At 43.5% G+C, this 22,830-nt stretch overlaps 1 protein-coding gene across 1 annotated transcript; it reads left to right on the top strand.

Moving 5' to 3' along the window:
* The first annotated feature begins 6,977 nt into the window (after nt 1–6,977).
* Nucleotides 6,978–21,719, top strand: LOC115319175 (lysosomal acid lipase/cholesteryl ester hydrolase-like). Its single transcript, XM_040222843.2, has 7 exons — nt 6,978–7,082; nt 7,492–7,699; nt 8,849–8,951; nt 11,938–12,088; nt 14,027–14,182; nt 17,632–17,703; nt 21,474–21,719. Exons 1-7 carry the CDS (start codon nt 6,978–6,980, stop codon nt 21,717–21,719), a joined length of 1,041 nt encoding a protein of 346 aa, XP_040078777.2.
* The last annotated feature ends 1,111 nt before the right edge of the window (nt 21,720–22,830 follow it).

The raw sequence follows: 22,830 nt of genomic DNA, 5'->3' as shown, positions 1-22,830 counted from the left end.
TGTTCGACGCACGAGCGGCAGGAATGGCTCAGGAGCTTCTAGCAAAGATTGCCGGAATGCCCGTAGCGCGGCCCAAAACCTTCTCTTCTCCTTCCTGGAAAAGGAACCGGCTGTCGAGCCAATTGGTAAAGGCCCTGTCACACTGAGGGGACAGTTGGACAACTCTATCCGGCAACACGGGGAAGTCGTGTTGCCGGCCACCCTGTCACATCGCGGCAACAACAACAGTCGGGCAACATGTTGCTGCCGCCCGGCAACAGTGTTACCCGATTTGTTGTCCGACAACGCTGACACCGCGCTGACGGCGAGGACAACACGGGGAACACTCCGTCATCTTGATTGTTTACCTTCGTTCGTGTGCGGCGCGGAATCGCTGGAAATGGGACTCTACGAAGTGCTAGTGCGTTCGAAGGGCCGGGAATTACCACGGTACGACATCAAGCAGTGGCTGTAATTAGAAAACTTGACACGGGGTGTATTTTCCGCTCTTTATTTTATCGAGATGTTCTTCATTCGCTGACAAAGCAGATAGCCCTAACCGAGGAAACTGACATCGCTGATATATGTTCGGCATTTACGCCACCGTATGAAGTGATTCTCTCCGGTTCTTTCATGCAATTCCTATTTCTACTGTGAAATTGCGTTAGCACCGGCAGTACCCCAAACCGTCTTTTGTAACGTGGTGTTGAGCTGAACTGACAGTGCTTCAAAACTGCGACACGTACGCCATCGACCTTCATAACAATCGGCGGAATAAATATTTATTTTTCAACGCTGTCTACTTGTCTACCGCCTGCTATGTGATCGATTCATTGCCCCAAAACGTCCTGGGTATTTTTGAAACAAATCAGGTGTCTGGTAGCGGCTGGTTCCAAGTTCCAAGCCTCAACGTTTTCGCAATCGCGGCGCTAACACGTGTTCGACGCACGAGCGGCAGGAATGGCTCAGGAGAGTCTTGCAAAGATTGCCGGAATGCCCGTAGCGTGGCAAAACCCTTCTGTTCTCTTCTCCTTCCTGGAAAACGAACCGGCTGTCGAGCCAAGGGGTAAGCAAGCGGCCATTACCACTTCTTCTGGGGCGAGATCAGGCGAGATGCCCGCGAGAAAGGAAGTAACGTGTGTGCGCCGAGGGCTGACCCGGCTGGCTTCCGGTTGAATCCGCCAAAATCGGGGGAGCGACTTTTCTCGGATCCAGATCGAGATCTGGAGCGGGAGGTAATCCAAAACGACCAGTGAAACACGTTCGTCTCGATCCCGATGCCCAGTGAAATAGGCTCGCTCCGGAAAAGTCGGTCCCGGAGCGCTCCAAAACGACCCGTGGAATTCGCCACGAGAAAAGTCGCTCCCACGATTTCGGCAGATTTAACCGGAAGCCAGCCGAGCCAGCCCTCGGCGCACACACGTGACTTCTTTTCTCGTGGGGCATCTCGCCTCAGAAGAAGAAGAAGCACGTCGCGGGCTGGGCTCCTAGATTGTCTCGATATCAGAAGAATTCGTAATGGCCGCTTGCTTACCCCTTGGCTCGACAGCCGGTTCGTTTTCCAGGGAGGAGAAGAGAAGGTGTTTGCCGCGCTACGGGCATTCCGGCAATCTTTGCTAGAAGCGCCTGAGCCATTCCTGCCGCTCGTGCGTCGAACACGTGTTAGCGCCGCGTAGCGAAAACGTCTTCGAAACGACCGCGGCGGCCGCGAAAAGGGGATTCCCGGGTAGTTGAATGACGGGAAGGCATCCGCCGATCCCGGAGCAGTGGTCATGTTCAACTGGGGATTCGTAGGCGGCGCGACCCCGTTCGGATCTTGTGCTCCAATCCGGATCTGGTCGACTGATCCCGGCGCGCTCCAAAACGCCCAGTGGAATTCGCCAATAGTGAGCTCCCGTCCTCAGCGAGATTCGAACACTAGCCTTAGAGCAGTTATGGTTTAGTCAATCATAAAATACATGTAGAAATACCGTCGCAAAAAAAAAAATTACACACAACTAAGCACTAGCGTAGCTGCGGACGGTAATTTCTCAAGAAAAATTACCGTCCGCAATTCGAACAAAACGGGGCCTCATCGAAACAGTTTCCTACCGTCTCAAATTTTTTTCCGTGCAGGTAGCTATATTCTGTTTCAACTTATGGTGTACCGCAGGAAAGGCTACAAGCGCGAGCTCCTGACTCTAGGGCACATATCGGCGGCACAAGCTCTCGGGCGTTAAGAGCAGCTCTCCACACTATGAGCTCGCGCTTCTAGCCTTCTCTGCGGTACAACATAAGGTGAAACGGAGTATAGGGCCCACGCTTTTGCACATTTCTTCCACATCACAGCACAAAATGTTACGGACGAATCATCCCTGGTTTTGTCAGAAATCACTTCAAACTGAGAAACGAATTCGACAGAACGCTCTAAGCAATTGACTTGACCGCCATTGCCGAACGAGTAAAAAATAGAGATGCAAGGCGGCCAGGCTGGCCAGGCCCATAGTGTGACGCCAAAGGAACAGCGGTGAGCCCTTTGAGTCTAGGTTGTGCTGGCTTGAGGCACCTTTTTGCGTGTAATTTTTGAAACATGCGAAAAACCCTATTTGTTGATTGATATCTGCGATACCATTAACGCTTTCGAAAATCTATAAATTGGTGTGGCCTTCAATTGCATTTTCCTTCAATACTGCAATTCCTACCTGTCCCTCAAATCTAGTAATGAAAGAGTTAAATAACGTACAATGTTTAGCTAGTTAGTCAACTTAACATGACGATTATTCCCTATTCTAATGTCAGTCGAGCCTGATAAATACATTTTCTTTAACCTGTTCGAATAGAAATAAAACTTCTGGTATATTTTTGTAAAGCTTGGAATATAATAATTTAGTAAAACTAGTAACTGATAAATTACGAAATAAATCACGATTCATATCATCTTGATTTTTATTCGCCAATATGAAGGACAGCGTGCGCGTGCATAGCTACAATTGCCGCTTGAGGTGCCGGAGAGCACGGGCGCCCCTTATATTTCGTCTGCACACTTCAGAAAGTTGTTGGCAAGCGTTCATTGGAAACGTTGTTTATTTAAATGGTATGAATACAATCCTGCTGTGTTGGTTATACTCTAGTTGGCGAGTATTCGCGACACCAGGGAAATCAACACGCCCCGTAGCAGCAGCCTCGAGAAGCTCCAAAAGTGGTCCTTTCGCTACGCCCGCGTGCTCTTGCTGTTTGGTTTTTGTCGAAAACATAGTTTCACGCGCTTCTTAAAATCAACTAAAATATTACTATTCAACGGTGCAACAACAAAATGAGGGATGAACAAGAACGTTAGCTTAATGGTGAGCAATATTCTTCATTCGAGAGATGAAAATAAATACACCGCAACATATCGTCCTATCCTAACCTTTAATGCGCAAGAGACGTCACGCCTCCACTTGGAGAGCTTAAGATAGCATCAGTTTTATTCTAAATTGTATATCTAAGAAGCTGCAATTAAGTATGTAGAACTAGGTTAGCCGGTCTATAAATTGGTGATATAAATTTCTTCCTTGAATATTATGTGAATGCTCTACTTAGACGATCTGCTTTGTTTTTATCTTTTCCTAACAACATTTGTTTAGGCTTCATGAGAGATTTATAAGGCTATCAAGCCTTTTAGTTCTTGTGTAATAGAAGAGGTGTTCAGCCCCCTCCCCCCTCCCACTCCCCCCTTCTTGATAGACTTAGTGGAACGTCGCGCGGGGCACAGAACCCTAGAGCGAAATAGCGTTAACAATTGACTAAGCTCTGACTCTATCTTGGCTTTTTTAACTAAATGGAATCTAGTCTTTAATAACGCAGAGGGCTGAGGATCAAAACTATCATGTCTACAGTCAGGTAGGTCTAAATAATGTGTGTGTTCTGAAAATGCAAGCGTGATAAGGGTGGGCGGGATTGTCCTTAACTCTTCCCAGGGCGTGCTTCTCTCAACAAGGAACCAGGAAACCACGACCCCGAGCAAGGAACGCACGCGGTTTGCAAATAGTAAAACATCAGAGATCGGTCTTTTAGGACTTTATGCGGTCAGGGCATTATTACTTTCTGACTTTGCTTGGAATATATGATTGTCGGTGAGGGCTTCATACAAAGACATACGCAGAGGCATAGCCTCCTCTATACGGAGAAAGCCTGGCACATCGACGACGGATCCATAGGGCGCGCGGCCGCAGGAAAAAAGAGAGGAGGAGCGCGCCGAACGGTGACCAATATGGTAGCGCAGAGCAGAAAGGGCAGACCTAGACAGCGAGCGCTTGGGTCATGAGCGGCCGCTCCCCGAACCACGCTTGTTTTTGTGTTTTCGCCACCTTCGTTTTCGTACTCCGGGAGAAACGGGCGCGGCGATTCGAAAGGGCGCAGGGAGAAACGGGAAAGGGTGGACGTTGAGTTTCTCCTCCCCACGATAGCGACAAGAAAAGAGAAAAAAAAAAATAGATTTTTTCTGCGTTTGGCCGTTCGCTCTTTTGTGGCGCTAGCAGGCAAGGTTCTCTCCGCTCCCGTTTCTCCGCCCCTCCTTTCCCATTTACGGCGGCCGACTTTTCTCGCGACGCGCCAGGCTTTCTCCGTATAGAGGAGGCTATGGCAAAGGTAAAAGCGAAGCACATAGATAACGTATGGGCAACTCGCTTCATAAACATACCTTTACCCGCACGTATAGTGCACTCAATTCCTCTACTGTTATATTTGTTTCTGTCATATCATGTCTACTTCAGGTTACCAAGGACACAGTCTTCCTGATCTCGTTATCTTGTTTTGAACGCAGTAAAGATGCAACATGTGAAGGCAGTCAAGCGAAGACAACTTCGCGGGAGAGCAGGAGATCAAGGTGAGTTCTCCGCCAAACTCGCCGCCCGCCGCGTTTGGTCGGCGCCGTGCATGACGACACGCGCCGTCACTCCCTAGATCGCGACGTCAGAATGGAGGGTTTGAGGCGGTAGGAGAGTGGCATACTCGGCACTCGCGGCGAGATGCTGTGTCGTAATTATGACGTGGAAAAAGCCGCCGCGGATAGGAAAAGCTTTGCGGCTCCGACCTAGGCGAGTTCGGGCGAGTTGGGCGCGGGATGAGGGATAAGCTTCCAAAATGGCAGCGTTTTTGTTCGTGTTTCGCCGTCAGCGTAGGTATTTAAGCCACGCCAATGTATTTGACATGGACGACGTTGATTTTCAAAAACACTATCGTCTCTCGAAAGACGTGGTAAGTTGGCTGTGCGATGAACTGCGTGGCGAACCGGGCTTGAGGCGATGGAGCCATGAATGGACAGTCGTCTCCGTCGTGAATGGACCGTCGTCGTATACAAACACATTCTACAAAGTGAATCCTAGAAACAAATGTGTTTTTACGGCAACCTGCAACCAGGAACGCCATTTACCATTACCTACAAGCTTTTACAATTATTTTGATGGTTTGCTGCGCTGCGTAGATGCAAGAAAAACGCACTTGATAAAATTTTACTAAAACAGAGGATAGAAGAAAAGCAATGTGCATGAATGGCGTAGACTAACAACTGTGTAATTTCTTTCTCATCTTTCTTCCTCCACACCGTATTTTTGACAAACAAATTGGTCGTTAGTTGTTTATACAGCAGGAGAACATGCCAGAACATGGCGACATTGTTACCCACTGTAGATGAGCAATTTAGCCAGTGCAGTATGACTGCTAGCCTGAGGTCTTTAACGTGCACCACGCAGTAGTGATCCAGGACCACACGCCGGTACGATGCTCATCCAGATCGATACGGGCAGGGGTGGAAATTGAATCCACGATCCTGGGCTCTGCAGCGCGAGCTTTCGCTCCACATGCACCCTTTTGTGAGGGGAGAAAGATGAAAAAGAAATTAAGCAGTTGTTACCGCTCATTCACACTGGAAGCGGATCCGCGTTCGCAAAGCGGTTGCGAACGCGGTTGCATCAAGATTCAGTGCTTGCACGCGCACTCGATGACATCAAGTGCGCGTGCAATTGTACTGAATCTTTATACAACCGCGTTCGCAACCGCTTCGCGAACGCGGATCTGCTTCCAGTGTGAATGAGCGGTTAGTCTGGGCCATTCCTGTATATTGTTTTTCGTCTATTCTCTGCTTTAGTTTAAATCTTTATCAAGTGCGTTTTTCTTGCATCTACGCAGTGCAGCAAACCATCAAAATGTGTAATCAACTAGCCCATATCGAAGCAATATTTGTATAATTAGAATCCGTGCTGTTACCGATTCTTATTTGTCACTTACGATTTAAATAAAATAATTGGGTTGTGTGTATTTCGATACAACCTAAAACTTGGTCTGCCTCATCGGGCGACGATTCGCTTAGCATGTAGATGAGAAATTTAGCCCGTGCGGTACAACCGCTAGCCTGGGGTCTTTAACGTTCATCCCGAAGTAGTGATTCACGACCGCACGCCGGTACGATGCTCATCAACATTGAAACGGGTAGGGGTGGAGATTGAACCAACCCAGGACACTGGGGGTTCTGCAACGGATCTTTCGCTCGACGTGCTCTAAGCTGCTGTGCACAAGCCTAGCGGGCCACCGATCCCCCAATCTAATAAACTTAAACCATTCACTGCGGAGCGTAGGGACAAATCGCAGCTACGCTGGGGAACCCGCCGCCGCCCGGGGAGGAAGGGGGACGGGGGAAAGGGGGGAGGGTCGGAAATGTAAGAGGAGGAGTGGGAAACTCGCCGGGGCGGAGTCAAAAGAAGCTCCTCCCCTTTCCCGTGACGTCGCATTGGAGAGATTCCCGCCGAAGGCGAGCTTAGCCCCCCAGTAGAGGCGGCCACTTTGATTCCTCTCAGCTTTCATTGGCTGTTCGCCACTCCAACAAACCAAGGGCTACGCTCTAATCTCGCAAGCAGCTATTAAATGCGAACACTGACAATGCCACACATTCCGACCCATGTCTCCTCCGCAGTCTGAAATATAGAGAAGTCTTGGAGCGAAGGTGTCTCGGGAAGAACTGTCTCCCTACAAGTGTTACAATTATGAAAAGTGAAACAATACAAGTGCTCTTAACTTTATTGGCTTCTGCAATATCTACTGGCGTAGGCAGTCTTCTTTCATTTGATCCCGATGTGTCGAAGAACGTTGTAAGTAGTGAATTTGCTTGTTATATTTATATCTTCAGTAAATTGGACAAACGTTTTCTGATTTGCCGTCATATATTTCATTTACATATTATGTATGGTGACTGAATAAACGTATTTTAAGAAGTTCTTTTTCACCATAGCTGCACGTTTCAGCTAAACAAATGCTGTAAATCATAATTTCGTTTTAGCACTGTCACATTAATTTTTTTTTATTTTTTCTATATTTATTGCGCTACGCTGCCTATAAGGAAAAACCTAGTCTGTTGTAGACAGAAACATTGAAAACTGACACTTAAGTCGTTAACTGGCAGTTACTCATTCCGATGCAGCTCCAGTTACTCCAAGCTCGTCAAGGATTATATATTTTTTAATTTACTCTCTTGTTGGATTTTTGAAATCATCTTTCTAGTCGGAACTAATCTGGAGCAAGGGATATCCTGTCGAAGAGTACAACGTGATCACCACCGACGGCTATATCCTCAGCATCCAGCGGATTCCATGGGGTCGAAATGAAGACTTCCACAATAACTTTTCCGCCAAAGTTCCCGTCTTTCTCGTGCACGGCCTCTTCGGCTCATCGGCAGATTTTGTTATGAACTTCGAAAGACAGAATATAGGTAAGCGCTCTTTAAAACTCCGTAAACACCTGTCTGTTGCGTCTATTTAGTGCTTCACTGCGAAAAACACAATTATTGTAAGTGCACTGGAGCACTGTATGATAAATTATACCCAGATGCTAATCAAACCTCAGTGCTCTTACAGCTATATAAAAAAAAGTCTGCTTTGAACGGGCGTGTTACAGATATATATTTGTGTGTTCTCCTAAAAAAATCTTGAAGCAGGAAAAAAAAGCACGGCTTGTAAAAAGGTGCAAGTGCAGGCTGTAAAAACAGAGTAACAAAAATAAATTATAGGTATCAAATATGTCAAAACAAACTCATTAAATATAGGCTAATGCAAAATGTTAAAAAAAATGAGAAAAATATGTGGAAAAAGACGCTCTCCAAAACCTCTACGACAATTTATGAGCTTTCCAGAAGCAAGTGACGACCCTCCTTGAAAAGAAAAGCCCATTCAGTTATACTGAGAGATTATCAACCTTTGGAGATCCACTAGCTATAATGGTAGATTTCCAAACTTTTATATTTTATGCTCAATGTAGACTGAAAGCGTGAAACTCTTCGCTTCATAAACGCCTGCGTCATTTATGCGAAAGTCGGAACAGGCAATCGGCTTGTCTTTTTTCTTTACGTAGAAAATGATTTGAATCTATAGTGGCTTTGAATTGACCAAAAGGTGCCAAGTCAATTTTGGCTCTATCGGTTTGACGTACTCCCCTGAGAAAGCGATCGCTTTATTTATTTCTTGGAATAAAAACTAAGTATATCCATAAAAACCAGCAATAAAAAGGCCCGTTAAAATAACTAAAATTACACTCGTTCTCTTGCCATTCCAAGAATTCGGCAGCATTGCAAATTCGATACACCGGTCAATTGTTTTGTTTATTTGATTGGCAGGAGGCGAGATAACCTTATTCATATTGACGCGGGAAGCCTATATAATGGAGTCTTTTATCAAATTGTTACCATGTTTTGCGTATTGCATTACCTTTGAAGCATGCTTTTAAGCGCGCGCCCGTGTCATACCGTGACCGCGAGGCGCGCGCTTAAAAGCATGCTTCAAAGGCTCCGGTAATGCGATACGCGGAACACGGTAATGGTTTGCTAAAAGTCCCCAATGTTTCTCAAATTATGTACCGAATCCAGCCTTCATACTTGCCGATGCCGGGTTCGACGTGTGGCTCGGAAATTATCGAGGCAACACCTACACCAACCATGTGAGCCTGAGCCGTGACGATAAATCCTTTTAAACTTTCAGGTGAGCCAATGTGGCTGTACTTGGCGCACTCTCGAACACAGTAATAAATAAAGAAATCATTGAAAATATACAGGCGATACTGAGAAAACGCGAGACCGGGTTTTTACGGTGTTTGCTTAGTAAGGCTGCATATTTCGACCAACAGACTTTGGCGGATGTTGAAAGGGGTCTATAGAACTATAAACATCTGCTCATTTAAGACATCCCAAAAATATACAGGTATACGCGCAATCGAAACCGGTAAACAATGCTACAGTATTTACACCATGACACCAATTACGCGTTATTTTCGAATATATAAAACCAGACTTGTACTCGTTACTTGAAAAATGTAATGGATTACAATTACAAATTATCGAGCCTCAAATATAATGGATTACCGTTCCTAATTACTTGCGCTGAAAAGTGACGGGCTACTTTTCTCGTTACGTTACAAATTACTTTTATGTTACTTTTCCCGTACACTTATGTAGAAAACAATAGAAACAATTTTGATATTTTCAAAAATGTTCTGCAACGCTACTTTTCATTTCTCATACGCCCGTGGAATGGTAGTCTTAGTAAAAATAAAACATTGTATTTAAGAGAAAAAGTGTAGGTGCACTCCGTTCACCTGTAAGCTGGCAAGGCACCGACAGCTGCAACCACATCCGCCATCCCGCTTGCTTACGGCCTCCGGAAATGATCCCTAGAATTGTGCAGACAAAGCTAGTAGTGCGCATGCTCAGTAGCTGCGTCTACGCCCGCTACGAGGTTCGGAGGTAAAGCTGCGATCCACGGAAGCTCCCTTTTGACTCAGGTATTTCGCCTGTTATTAAAAAAAAGAGAAAAACTTGGTTCAAACGTATAGCCAATGCAGAATGCAGGTGTCCTAGCTTAGCTTGATGTGTTTCCTTAGATTAGAGTTTGTTGTTCTTGGTGATGACAATATGTGTTTTAGAGCGCAGCTCTTAGGCGCCCGTTTCCGGCTTGAGCGGCGTCGCCGTCGCCGTCGCCGTCGGCGTAACCAAGGTCACCCCAATTTCACGTGACCCCCCAAGGTCACCCCAAGGTCACGTCACCCCCCAAGGCCACCCCAAGGTTACGTCACCCCCCAAGGTCACCCCAAGGTCACGTGACCCCTCCCGAGGTTACCCCAAGACCCCCAAAATCACGTGACCCCTCCCAAGGTCACGTGACCCCTCCCAAGGTCACGACGTGACCCCCAAGGTCACGTGACCTCCAGGTCACCCCAAAGTCCCGCGACCCCCAGGTCACGTGACCCCTCCCAAGTTCACCCCAAGGTCACGTGACCCCCGAGGTCACGTGACCCCTCCCAAGGTCACGTTACCCCAAGGTCACGTGACCCTCCAGGTCACGTGACCCCTTCCAAGGGCACCTGAAGGTCACGTGACCCCCAAAGTGGCCCCCACGTGAACCCCAAGGCCACGTGACCCCGCAAGGTCACGTGACCCCGCAAGGTCACGTGACCCCCCGAAGTCACGTGACACCCCCCGAGGTCACGTGACCCCCTCCCCCCGAAATCAGGCGACCCTCTGGAGCGTAATAAGAATGAGGGGAGGAGGAGAAGGGGTCTACCCTCCCCTCAGTACTCTTCCCTCCTCCTCCTCAAGAGCTGCAATCAAATTCGGCGTTACAGAGAGTTGTAAACGGCTTCCACTTCTTTTTGGGCAAACAAAGTATGCACTGAAGCTCTAGTTTTCCGTTCTCCTTAATGCCCCGAATTTGGAACATCTTATTAAGAGATGTCCATGAAGACGACGGACACTCCACGACCGAAAACTCGACCAGTCAGAGAAAAGGTGGCGGTTACGGGTTATTGATCGTTCATCGGTTCTCACTTTCATCCAAATATTCGTGGAGGCCAGGGGAGGGGAGAGCATAGAGAGCGAGAGAAGCGTAGGCCATCGGTCTCACAAAACAATAAAGGATCACACCACTTTTAAGCGTTCTCTCTCTCTCTCTCTCTCTCAGCAGTCCTTAGATGCCCTAACGCCCCTCCCCCTTCCCGCCCCCTTTATGTTGACAGGTGACTAAGTGAGGATTGGACTGGATGACCATGCCAAGACAAGTAAACCAAAAGAGCTATCGTCTGTAACCTTGAAGTCGATGCTCATAGGCTCGCGCCGGGCGCTTTTCAGCCTTGCCCCAAGAGTGCGCTAGAATAAAGTAGCGCACATTAAAGACGAAGAGAATTCGACCCCCTTGCACGAAGCTACATCGTCTGTTACGCGAGTTGCGAAGCCGCGAATCGACGGGGTACGGACCCGCGTTTGGTGTCTGTGAAAATAGCGGGCGACGTCGAAGTTGTCGGAAAAGATAAAACGGTGTAAAAAAAAAAAAAAAAAAAAAAAGAAAGAACACGAAGAGCATTTTTTTGGCCGGGAGAAGAAGAAAAACACGATGGCAGGCGACGCAGAGGCTACTCGGCGTTGTTTTACTTGTAGTGGCGTCACAAGGCGGGGGGGGGGGGCGCACTGGCCCGGGTGCAGCGCTCAGGGGGGTGTCGCGGCGGGCCACGAGAGCAAGGGGGGTAAGTCGCGGCGGGCTACCGCCCCGGGTGCCGCTGACCCTCGTGACGCCCCTTCTTACTTTATGTTTCTCTTTCGAATACTTGCACGTTACTTGCCCGTTTTCTAGTGGTTCTAGTGACTGGTCATACAAAAAATCGTGTTTTCTTTTCGGCTATTCTCCCCTTCCTGATGTTTTCTATTTTGTTGAATTTTCCCTCTTTATGCTCCTGAATGTTCTGCTGATATTGCTTTAATTACTGTATTGTGCTCACTTTTTTTAAAAGTAAGCGGTAATTAATGTAATCCGTTACCAATATGTTGTAACGAAATTACATTATAAATTACTTCCGAAAAAAGTAACGTAGCAATTACAAAATTACTTGAAAAAGTAACGGATTACTTCCCCAGTCTGTATAAAGCTCATCAGATATTGAAAGTATTTTCACCGTACCGTTCTTCTTTAGCGCGGACCAAATCATCTCCTATGACATCCCAGCAACGATAAACGCCGTATTGAAAATATCGGGGCAGCAGAAGATGCAGTACATTGGCTGGTCTCAAGGAACACAAGTTTTGTTTGGCCTGCTTTCTGAAAAACCGGAATACAACGATAAGGTATAATATTTTTATAATATTTTGGGCAACTATAATTTAACATTCTCAACAAAAAAAGCGAGGATAATGACGAGAAACCATTACAGTGCATATTTCTATTCGTATTCTCGAGTTGGAATAAAAGATTGTGACTTTTGAATATTATCAAAGTTACTTTCACAAATAAAGACATGCCTGTGCCAAACCGATTTAACAAATGTATCTTTTTTATCTTTAAGAGTGCCTGATGAGCTTCAAATATCATTTTTTTTTCTTTTATACTACAGTAGGCACTCGGGGCTTGTCATTTCAGAGTAAACAAGCTTTTAAATTCCTGCCTTTATTTCTCAGCACATTACATCGAACATTTCCGTATTACATTATGTTTGGCAGCCAACAAAATGAATAAAAATAATATCCACTCAACTGGCAACTCGCATAAATTTAAAAATCTAAATTTAGATGCAACCAAGGTTTGACATCTCGCTATCTTAATACTGGATGTGCCCCAGTTGTTAAAATTGATTCAGCTTCATGTTCCAGGTCATCCGGATATATTTTTATTCAAATATAGTTTGATATATTTGGCCGTAAGAACCAGTGTCTCTTTTGGCATTTACGGTATTACAGTATGGGAAATTTACTCTTCATATTTATATATCTGATATATTTATAAGAAAAGTCTGTGGCATTTTGGCAAACTATTGATATTAACCTGCTGCTACGTCACGTGACAATATCCTAATACTTACATATTTATATAGTATTAGTATCAATAGTAGCGGTAGTAGTAATAGTAACCGCAGCAACAAATAATACTGCAACTTTTTCCCACCTACTTTACTACATACTGAATTGTCTCATTTCGCACCTTCTTTATAGACACTGAATAACCTATAGTATTGCTAATTTTCTTAATCTAGATAACTCTGTTTACTGCAATGGCGCCAATTGCATTCCTTGAAAACTTCAGAGGACCCGCAAGACGTTTTCTGCCATTTGCAGATATAGTTGCGGTAAGTGTACATCGCCTTTAAAGTGCAACTTGTGTTAAATAAATCAAACTGCTTGGAAAGCGGATGACACGCGTTCTGTTTTCAGTCAAATTAAGCAGATGAATAGCATAACAAAAGAAGTAAAGAATGGCTGATTTCTTTATCTTCAACAATCTTGTTTAGAAAAATCCATTTCGCTTCACGTGTTTGACAGGTCTACAATAATATATCTGTTAACAGACACAGGAAAGAAAGTATAAGCAAACATTGCAGTGGTCACTTATTAGCTTAACAAATAATCATTCTCACAAAGAGGCACGTAGGAATCATTTTAACTGAATAAAGAAACACGCATTATTAGTAAATATTGCGTAGCCTTCATATAAACTACCTAAACGTCACTTCGCAAATTAAAGTTGTTCAGCTCCGCGCATTACATCTTTTGCCTTACTCGCACAGTCACTTGGTTTTAAGATATGCTAACTCTGTATAGGCTCCTCTATGAAGACGTTTTTAAAATCCTTCCATTTATTGAAGCAACCGAAGCCCAGAGTAAGACAAAAACTGCGGCTTGTTAACCTTCCCATCGCTTACGAACTCACATACTTACTTCAAACCAATGTATAAGGGTTGTAAAATGCTCACCAACGGCTCTGCCCAGCAGTTTCTAGATCACCTAACCTCAGTACAGTGTAAAGGGGTGTGGTGATAAAAAATGAATTGGCCTAAACGTTAGTTATCAGGCAACTTTGTTTTGCCTTTTGTAGCTTGAAATCTTCCAATGAGGGTTTCTTCTCGCCATGAAAAAAAATATTGATTCATTGACGGATTGATTGATTGATAAAACTATTTTAACAATAATCACTTAATTTCCAAAGTTCGTGATTTTTTGTATCCTTTTGAAATGTATCTCGCACTTTGAAATAGAGACCTTAAAGAGGATCTTATATCCATGGCTTTCCAGCCGATGCTAAACATCATTGGACACGGAGCACTTCTTCCTAGAAGCTGCGCGACAAAAGAACTCGCTAAGCTGTTCTGCAGCGACAATTTAACCGGACCGGTTTGCGAAACAGGCGTGTTCCTCATCGCCGACGTGGATTCTAAAGAACTGAACAAGGTAAGTAAACATGCACATTTAAAGTCGCTATGTCTGGCATACTTCTCGTCAATCAGTGATAATAATTAAACAGACAGCCAAGGGTACAATAGCCTAATGAGCAAACAGGATAAAGAGCGACCACTGCACCGTTTTTATTTTTAAAACCACTGACAGGTTCTTGTATTAATTTGAATAAGGTCTGTCTTTAAATAAATATAGAAATACTTTTTTTTTCTTTTATGCCGGAGATGTTTATTTAATTCGACTTCTATTTGAGGTTTAATTTGTGCTTGCAGTCAGGTAAATCGGATATTTTTCTTTTATTATCACCCGAATTGGAAGTACATTTACCTACATGTAGGCCCGCAAAAATAAAAATACATGGTGGTAAATACGCCAACAATACACAGTGACAAAGAAAGAAGTAGACTAGAAAAGGTGTAACTTGCAACTGAACTTTACTGAATGAAACATTTGAAAAAAGAATAAAACCGCGCATGCGCAAAGATGATGGACTTACATTAACCACCTGGAGAGCTTGCCGTCACTGTTGAGTGACCGATAAAAGCCTGCTTCTTTTTGGATAGGGCAACAGAGGGAGCACTGATACACACATTCGCGCCATGAGCCCTTATCATGAATGCCTCATGTATCTCGCGTTCCAATTTTGTTTACAATTTTGCCACGAACTTGGTACCATTTAACGCGGCCTGGCACTCACACCTATCACAGTGTACAGCTAAGTGTCCAGACGGGATTGCCTAATGGCGGCGGAGTGTTCTTTGATTCTATCATTATTGCCCCTTCCCGTCTGGCCAACATAAACCAGGCCTTTTAGGTGGTCAATGAAAGTCCATCATCCTGGCGCATGTGCGGTTTTATTCTTCTTTTTATAGGTTCCCTTCAGTAAAGTTCAGTTGCAGGTTACGCCTCGTCCTGTGTACTTTTTTCTCTCCCCGTTTTTTTCTTTTTTGCGTATTTACCACGATGCATAAGTGACAACTAGTCCAACTCGCAGTGTTAAGAATAAGACATTATTGTTATGAAAATACTGCGGGCTTACGTGCGAAACCAAACAAAGGCACCTGACACGCCCCAGCGAGGAACTGAGGATTAGTTCGGATCACTTGAGCATCTTTCGAGATCAAGCCGAAGTATCGCTTAGTGATACCTTCCCCGCAATAAGCCTCCGCCAAGTTGCAGGCACCGCGGTCGTGATTCGAGCATTCAAACCGTAAATCGTTCACTCAAAAAAAAAAAAAAAAAAAAAGTCTGTGCGTCTGCTTTTACGCTCAACACTCAAAGAACCAATCAGCGCAACTTACGGAGGCAGCTCAGCGAATGACGATGCCGAAACATCTGTTTAGACCAAAAAACGCAGACTGAGTTGTGACATTAAGCAATGCAAGCGTGACGTTTTGCATTGCTTAATGTCACAACTCAGCCTGCGTTTTTTGGTCTAAACATATGTTTCGGCATCGTCATTCGCTGAGCTGCCTCCGTAAGTTGCGCTGATTGGCTCTCCGAGTGTTGTGCGTGAAAGTGGACGAACACACCTCTTAAGGAGTGTTAGAACAGTTTTGTGCATTGGGGAAGTTAACTTAAGCAGGTTTGCTGAGGCTAATTTTTTTTTCTTTTTGTGACAGAGCATATTACGTTTGGACATGTGAAATGTTTTTTTTTTTCATATTGATTGCAATGTCATCGTCACACTTTTTTTTGTTGAGAACAACACTATTACATTTTTTCAGTCATTCAAACTGAGGAGGATAGTTAGCTTCATGCATGACATGATATAGCGCAGCATCGATGCGTGCGTCCTTAAAGCTCTTATAAGAACAGCACAAAAAATATAAACACCGCCAAAGTTCTTTCAGTTATTCACAAATAAGACTGAACGAAAATAAAAACAACCATGAAAGAGGTACAGGGTGCAGTCAAAATGGTGCATTCTGGGAAAACGCAGTATTTCTTGTCTTCAGGGCAATAAATTCTGTTTTAAGCATTTGTTTTCTATTTCTCTAAGTACTGTAGGGTTCGGTGCTACTGCTCATCCGAAAGAAGGACCAACGATTCAGAATTCAGACCACACATCTTTACTGTATCCTTGCAGCGAACGTACTGCCTGAGCCCGAGCCTATTTCGTGGCTCGCGCGTACATTGCCGGCCGGGCGCCGAGCGCGAGTTCCTTCACACAGTGTGGGCCGCAAAACCCACAGTACTCACATGAACTGTAAGAGATCAGTGCCTCGTCTTGTCATTTCGCGCTGTCCCTTCTTTCTGGCCTAATCAGAAAGAAAAGAAGCTAAAAGAAATATACTGTTTTGAAAGTAAAGAAATATATACACAATCGGTATAAAAAAATAAAAGTATTTAATTCACAACATATTTTTATAAACAAATATTTTATTTTTTGAATTGGTATTGGAGCCAGTTGGTTTGTTTTTGCTAAGCGGCTCAAAAAAAAAAAAAAAGCCGTCTTGGTATTAATATTTTACCAATTATATCATTTTTTTCGCACTAAAATCCCACTACCTCGGCTGTAAGAAACGTATGCCATATGTAACAGCTTTCAACCTGTTACATACTGAAGCCCGACTTCACTGAAAGCACAGCTTTCATTGAGCAGTCTAAAAAAAAAAAAGCCCATGCGTTTACTTTCCCGCACAACGCTCGGAGAGCCAATCACCGCAACTTGCGGAGGCAGCTGAGAGAATGACGATGCCGAAGCATATATTTAAACCAAAAACACAGTCTGAATTTTGACATTAAGCAATGCAAGTGTGACGTTTTGCATTGGTTAATGTCACAACTCAGACTGCGTTTTTCGGTCTAAACATGTTTCGGCATCGTTATTCGCTGAGCTGCCTCCGTAAGTTGCGGTGATAGGCTCTCCGGGCATTGTGCGGGAACGTAGATTCACGGGCTTTTTTTTTAGAGTGAGAAACCCTTTTAACTGTTGACTTGAGCTCAAAATGAAGTCTAGCTCTTAGATGTTGAATCCCACTTAGTGTTTCTTTAATAACCCACTCGTAACAACCTCATTCTCAATAGATATTTAATCACTTATGCCCTAGACAGAGTGGTTCGAAGACTTTTATGAGACATGTGCTTCTAGTACAACACCCGTGTGGCAAAGGTTCTTTAGGAAATAATCCATGCTATAAAAATAGTTCAAAATATGTAATAATCAGAACTGCCTTTACATTCCATTCCAGACCTAAGACTTTTCTGTCCTTTCCAAGATTCGTGCCGCTGCTTATTTCTTAAATAACATGCGCTAATGTTTTGCGAAGGAGATAAAGCTACAACGGTTCTGACATTAGCGTGCAAATTAGACAATGAAAATAGATAATCAACTATTAAAAATTTGTCGCCTTTGCAACTTTTAGCATTAGGGGAAGCATGCTCACGGCTGTTCAGAAAAGCGTATCTCTGAGACAGCATTCAGAGGGGTGTGATTGAAGAGTCGATTGCCAGTGTATCTGGAGCATACACCTTCTGGAACTTCGGTGGACAACCTGTACGGGCTGATGCAGGTAAGCACATCTCGCCAAAACCACGTTTTTTCTTTCCGTCCTTCTTTTGTTCTAAAGTTATAAAATAATAGTTTAAGTTGTAATCACATCATGTAAAACCATACTTTCATGTCAGTTTACAAATAAATTTCAACATACGAAGATACGAAATATTTTAGGTGACTGCAATTACAACAAACCCTAAAAGTAGTCAAATTATTCCAGAATTGCGAAAAAATTTACAGTAATACTAGTATTAACCATTCTTGGAGCACCAAAAGTTCGCTAAGGAACGCTTAGTAAGGCAGGTGCAAAACAACGGTGGCGCAAATTTTTTTTTTCATGCTGGAAAATAACACAACCGCTTCAACAGCACTTCAGTGGTGTTAGGAAATAGAGATATGGAGGCTTCAGCTTTTTGTATTTGTGATACAGTGCTCAAACCTATAGCAGAGTCGGGTGAGGGGATAGCCTAAATGTATATAGTTGCATTTATCTTATATGATTTCTCACTTCTACATATAAGCATTCTGCATATATTCTCTTGAATGTAGCACACTAGGCTCTTAAACTGACATTTTCTGGGCATGTTTCGCATAGGAGAGTCAAGTGATCTGTAATTTGAAATTAATGACTGCTGACTCCTCATGAGTTAATCGTGAAATACTCGCGACGGCTAAATGATGCCTTTATTTTATCAACTTATCATAACTGCTCGCTGAAATAATTATTCGCACGACTCTAAGCGGGCTTCACAGTGCCAGTGCAGCTCCTCTTAGCCATGAACTGCAATGCGCAGTACCGTAAGTTTGATTTCTATAGATAGGTCTAACGATTGCGAGGATATCTTCCAAGCACGCGGAGAAACTGAAGGTTATGGGTATATTGTAGTAATGTACATTAGGTGATCTAGTCTGAATGTGTGCTTTCTCCTTTCTAAAAAGCCATCACAGTCTTATTGTTAACCTCTGCGTTACAGAATGCAAAATGTGGATGCTTTCAGAAGTTCGACTACGGGAAATCCCTGAACATGCAAGTATATGGAAAGGTATGAGCACTGATTAGGATGCTTCAAAAATATTACGGAAGAAACAAACATAAATACATGCCTTCTCTCAAATCTCGATAGATTATCGCTCACACGTAAATATTAGTCGTAAGCATAACGTACAGCTATCATGCCAAATCCCTTTGTGCTATGTACTGTGTCAAACCAAAGCAATAATTTTATCGCGCTTACGTAAAAAAATTGACTATACACCAAAAACGTAGCCAGATAAACGGGGCAAGCGCTAAGAAAAAAAGAGAAAGCATGTATAACTGTTGGTTTCTTCTATGTGCACCGTCATCAGAGCGCGTGTTATGTAAGGATCTGAGGAGATCTGAAGCTCAACCGATCCGAGATCGGTTGAGCTTCAGATCTCCTCTTCCATAAACTTTTCTTATGAGTGAACTTGGGAATGCACAGGATGCGCAGTACTGTGTGACAAATGTCGCAAATATACCCGTTGCGTAAAAGTAGAAAGTAACTATTATTAGCAAGTTACTGTTTTCGAAATGATTGGGGGAGGAGTCTGGTGTTTGTATTTTTTGAAATCTCGTTTTAGACGTTTTTACGCGTTTATTTTAAAGCCCTGGTACTCTAAATCTAATAACAACATGTCATAGTATACCTATGGTTAAGCCTATTTTTTATATACAGCGCACGCACAAGTAACTGTCGTACAATTAAAACAACCCTCCCAGGCTTGCAACGTATCATTGAAGACACGATGCAGTTGTCCTGTTAAATTTCTCTCGGTGAAATAGATTAAAAAAGTCCATGGCTATACGCGACTTCACCCATAGGTAAATATGTATGCCTAAAACACTGAACACACGATTATTATTTAAGCATATACCTTACTTCAAGTATTGCGTGCCGCGTTGCGTAAACGCTCTGGTTCTATATACGTCGTTTCACCAAAGAACAGAGAGCATTCCATGGCTAGGATGTATACAAGCACGGATACTCGCACTAGCAACGCAAGGCCATGACGCAGTTACTGCGCTTGACTGGCTAGCCGATGGTCCCACAAGCCCATAAGGATGGCAAACGCCATGTCGCCGGTATTTTCGCGCTGCTTGATTAGTTCCATCAGAGTCGCTCTTACTGAGAAAGTTTGGCCGATGTGTGATGCTTGTGCCCGCAAAACAGCGCTAAAAGAACCCGAGTTCGCGATAACAGAAGATGGCGATTCGTTTTCGTTTTGCCAATCCACTCTGAGCAGACCCACTTGATATCTAGGGTACAAGAAGCGTTATAAAAGCATGTCTCGTTCATCAGTGTTCCCTTACGCCTGTAACCGATCGGTCAATTCAGAGACTGCTCACATTTGATCGATATCCAGTACCAAAACTTACAAATAGGGCTTTTTAATTCAAAAGTTGCTTTCATAACAAAAAAAAAAGAAGAAAAGTGAGGCAATTTAGAGCACCAGTTCCCTGTTCCTGCACGACGAGCGCTTTCTGCGGTGTTTAATTTTGCCACTGGTGGGAGTACAAAAAGGTAATTTTCTATGCAAGAAAAGCAAATGAACGACGGTAATATTTTTGAAGATCTCAAATAGGGAAGTGTGAGCAGCTAATTCCTTGGAAAGAGCTAAATTCGCTTGCTTTAACTAGATACCCTTTTATGGTAATGAAACGTCCCAGCAGGCACCGAGTGACAAATCAAAAGTGGGTCACGAGTTAGTAACAGCATGTGGCGGAAAAACGTTTGGTTGCCACATTTGTGGTCATGGTTGGAAGACGGCATGTTCAAAAGAATGTAAACTCCCAATGTATTCACTCTTTCTCGCATGAGTTGAAACTATGTGGCAACAGCGGGTTTCGAAGTTTTTGCGAAATCAAATCTAGAACTAGACGGCGGGTTTCACAGTATGTGCGATATTAAATCTGTGCGTTATTTTCGGGAAATTTTCGCTTGTGCCACTATTACATAAAATGTTCTCTAATGGTGAAGGAAGGCTGCGCAAGAATGTAATACACCCGGACCGGAATTATGCGAGGACTACCGAATACATGGTACCACTGAGTTTCTGGCCAAACAAAAAAGGGCAAATAGAAATCTCTGAGCCCCATGGACCCATAGCGTCGGCTGTAGTCTAACCTAACGTGAAATGAAGCATAGCCTATATTTCAACAAAGTGCTTTATGTGAACGACTGCTCGTGCAAACAGAACAAGCAGCAGAGCAGAGCAGAGCTTTTTTGTCGCTCTTGCGAGCAACTTTTGAGATAGAGCAGAGATGTTGTATCCCTATATTGTGCTTCAGCTTTAGAACAAATATTCAAGGCGCTGATATAAGTCGAAATAAAATTATTTAGTCGCATGATGCATATGAAAATACTGTTGGGTTACTTGGTTCGTGATGCTTAGGAACATTTTTTTTTAGTGGAAGCAGAGACTGGCACGCGGAACGGGACACAGACAAACGCGTTTGACGTGTCTTCGTCCCCTTCTGCGTGTTCATCTATTTGTTATTGGAAGTATTCTGAGAAAGACTAGTATATTTGCTAATATCCTTTGCTTTTATCTTCTTCCTACATGTTTTGTACAATCGTCGTGGATATATTCTCCTAAAATTGTTTATTCAAAAATCTTGCTTCATTAGAAAATTCGCTCAGTAGAAAAGCCCAGGCATTTACTCGACATGACAAACATTCATTTTTGTTTGACAAAAACAGGCTGTTAATTTAATGATTAAATGAATATCGTCCACAGCTTGTTTACTAACCTCTGATTTTGCAGATAACCCCTCCGCGGTATGATCTATCAAAGGTAACGATTCCTGTGGCACTTTATTGGAGCAAGGGTGATTGGTGGGCGGATGAAAAGGACGTTGAGCGTCTTCGATGGAACCTAAAACATGTGGTTGCCTTCAACCGAGTGTTTGACGAAGACTTCACTCACCTAGACTTTGCCTGGGGTATTAGGTCTACTCCGGTACTGTACGGGAAGATGTTGGGACTGATGCGTAGCTACGTCACAACGTAAACGTTTAACGTAGAAAACTTGCAAGCTCTATACTATGATTGACACAAAAAAAAAAAACGCTTGCAAATGTGCAAATAAAAAAAAAACTTTGAGAAATATTTGTTAGTTTTTTTCTTAAAACCACACAGGAACAACATGCGTTTCGTCACATACACAGGTGAAGGCGACGCAGCAGCAGCAGTACTGCTGCTGTTTTTCACTTATTGCTCTCAGCTGGTTAAAAGGAATACTAGAAGAAAAATACACATCTTACTTCAATAAAATAAAAAACGAAACTTCAAAGTATATTTTTAGCCTACTTTTCTTATTTAAAGTTTATATGTAATACAGTTTTAGTGTACTTCTTGTTTTAGCGGTGCTGTCCGCATATTGAAATGGCATCGCGGCTAAGATCTGCTATACTGAGCGTATGTTTAATATAGTTCTACGGAACTGAAGCTATAAATTACGAATTATCACGAAGTGTCTCATAAAAGTACAAATTTAGTACCCTTTAGTGTATTGACTGTCAACTGCAGGAACAGTACATGCATCTCATGAAGAACTGACCGAGCTGCACAATTTATTGATTTATTTCAAATATTTTCAAGGTAGTAATACATTGAAGAGGGGAGTGGACATCAAAATATTAATTACAATGTGCACATGTTAGTTAGAACTCTCTTAAACAAAACAATGTCAGTAATGTTAGCTATCGAGGCGGGAAGGTGGTTCCAATCCAATGATGTTTGGGGAATAAAAGAATATTGAAACAACGAAGATTTAAAATTTGGCACACCGACTTTATGACTCTGATCAATGCGAGCAGAGATGTAGAATGGTGGGATAATTAGTTTACGACGAAGGTCAGCATTTTGATGAAATATTTTATGGAAAAGACACAGACGAAAGATTTTACGGCGATGCGTTAGTGATGCCAGGCCTAAAGAGGTTTTCATGCTAGTAACGCTGGCAGTGCGGTGATAGTTCGACATGATAAAACGGGCTGAACGGTTTTGGGCAGATTCAATAAAGGAAATTAGTGAAGAGTGTGAGGGGTCCCCGACAGGCGGCGGCATATTCTAATTTTGGGCGAATTAGACTTTTGTACATGGTTAGTTTCAGAGACGAC

This window comes from Ixodes scapularis, unplaced genomic scaffold (assembly GCF_016920785.2).
Source record: "Ixodes scapularis isolate PalLabHiFi unplaced genomic scaffold, ASM1692078v2 PGA_scaffold2__306_contigs__length_199485367, whole genome shotgun sequence".
Classification (NCBI taxonomy): Eukaryota; Metazoa; Arthropoda; class Arachnida; order Ixodida; family Ixodidae; genus Ixodes; species Ixodes scapularis.
Note: the sequence above shows the minus strand (reverse complement) of the source record. Positions and strands in the feature narration are given on the sequence as shown.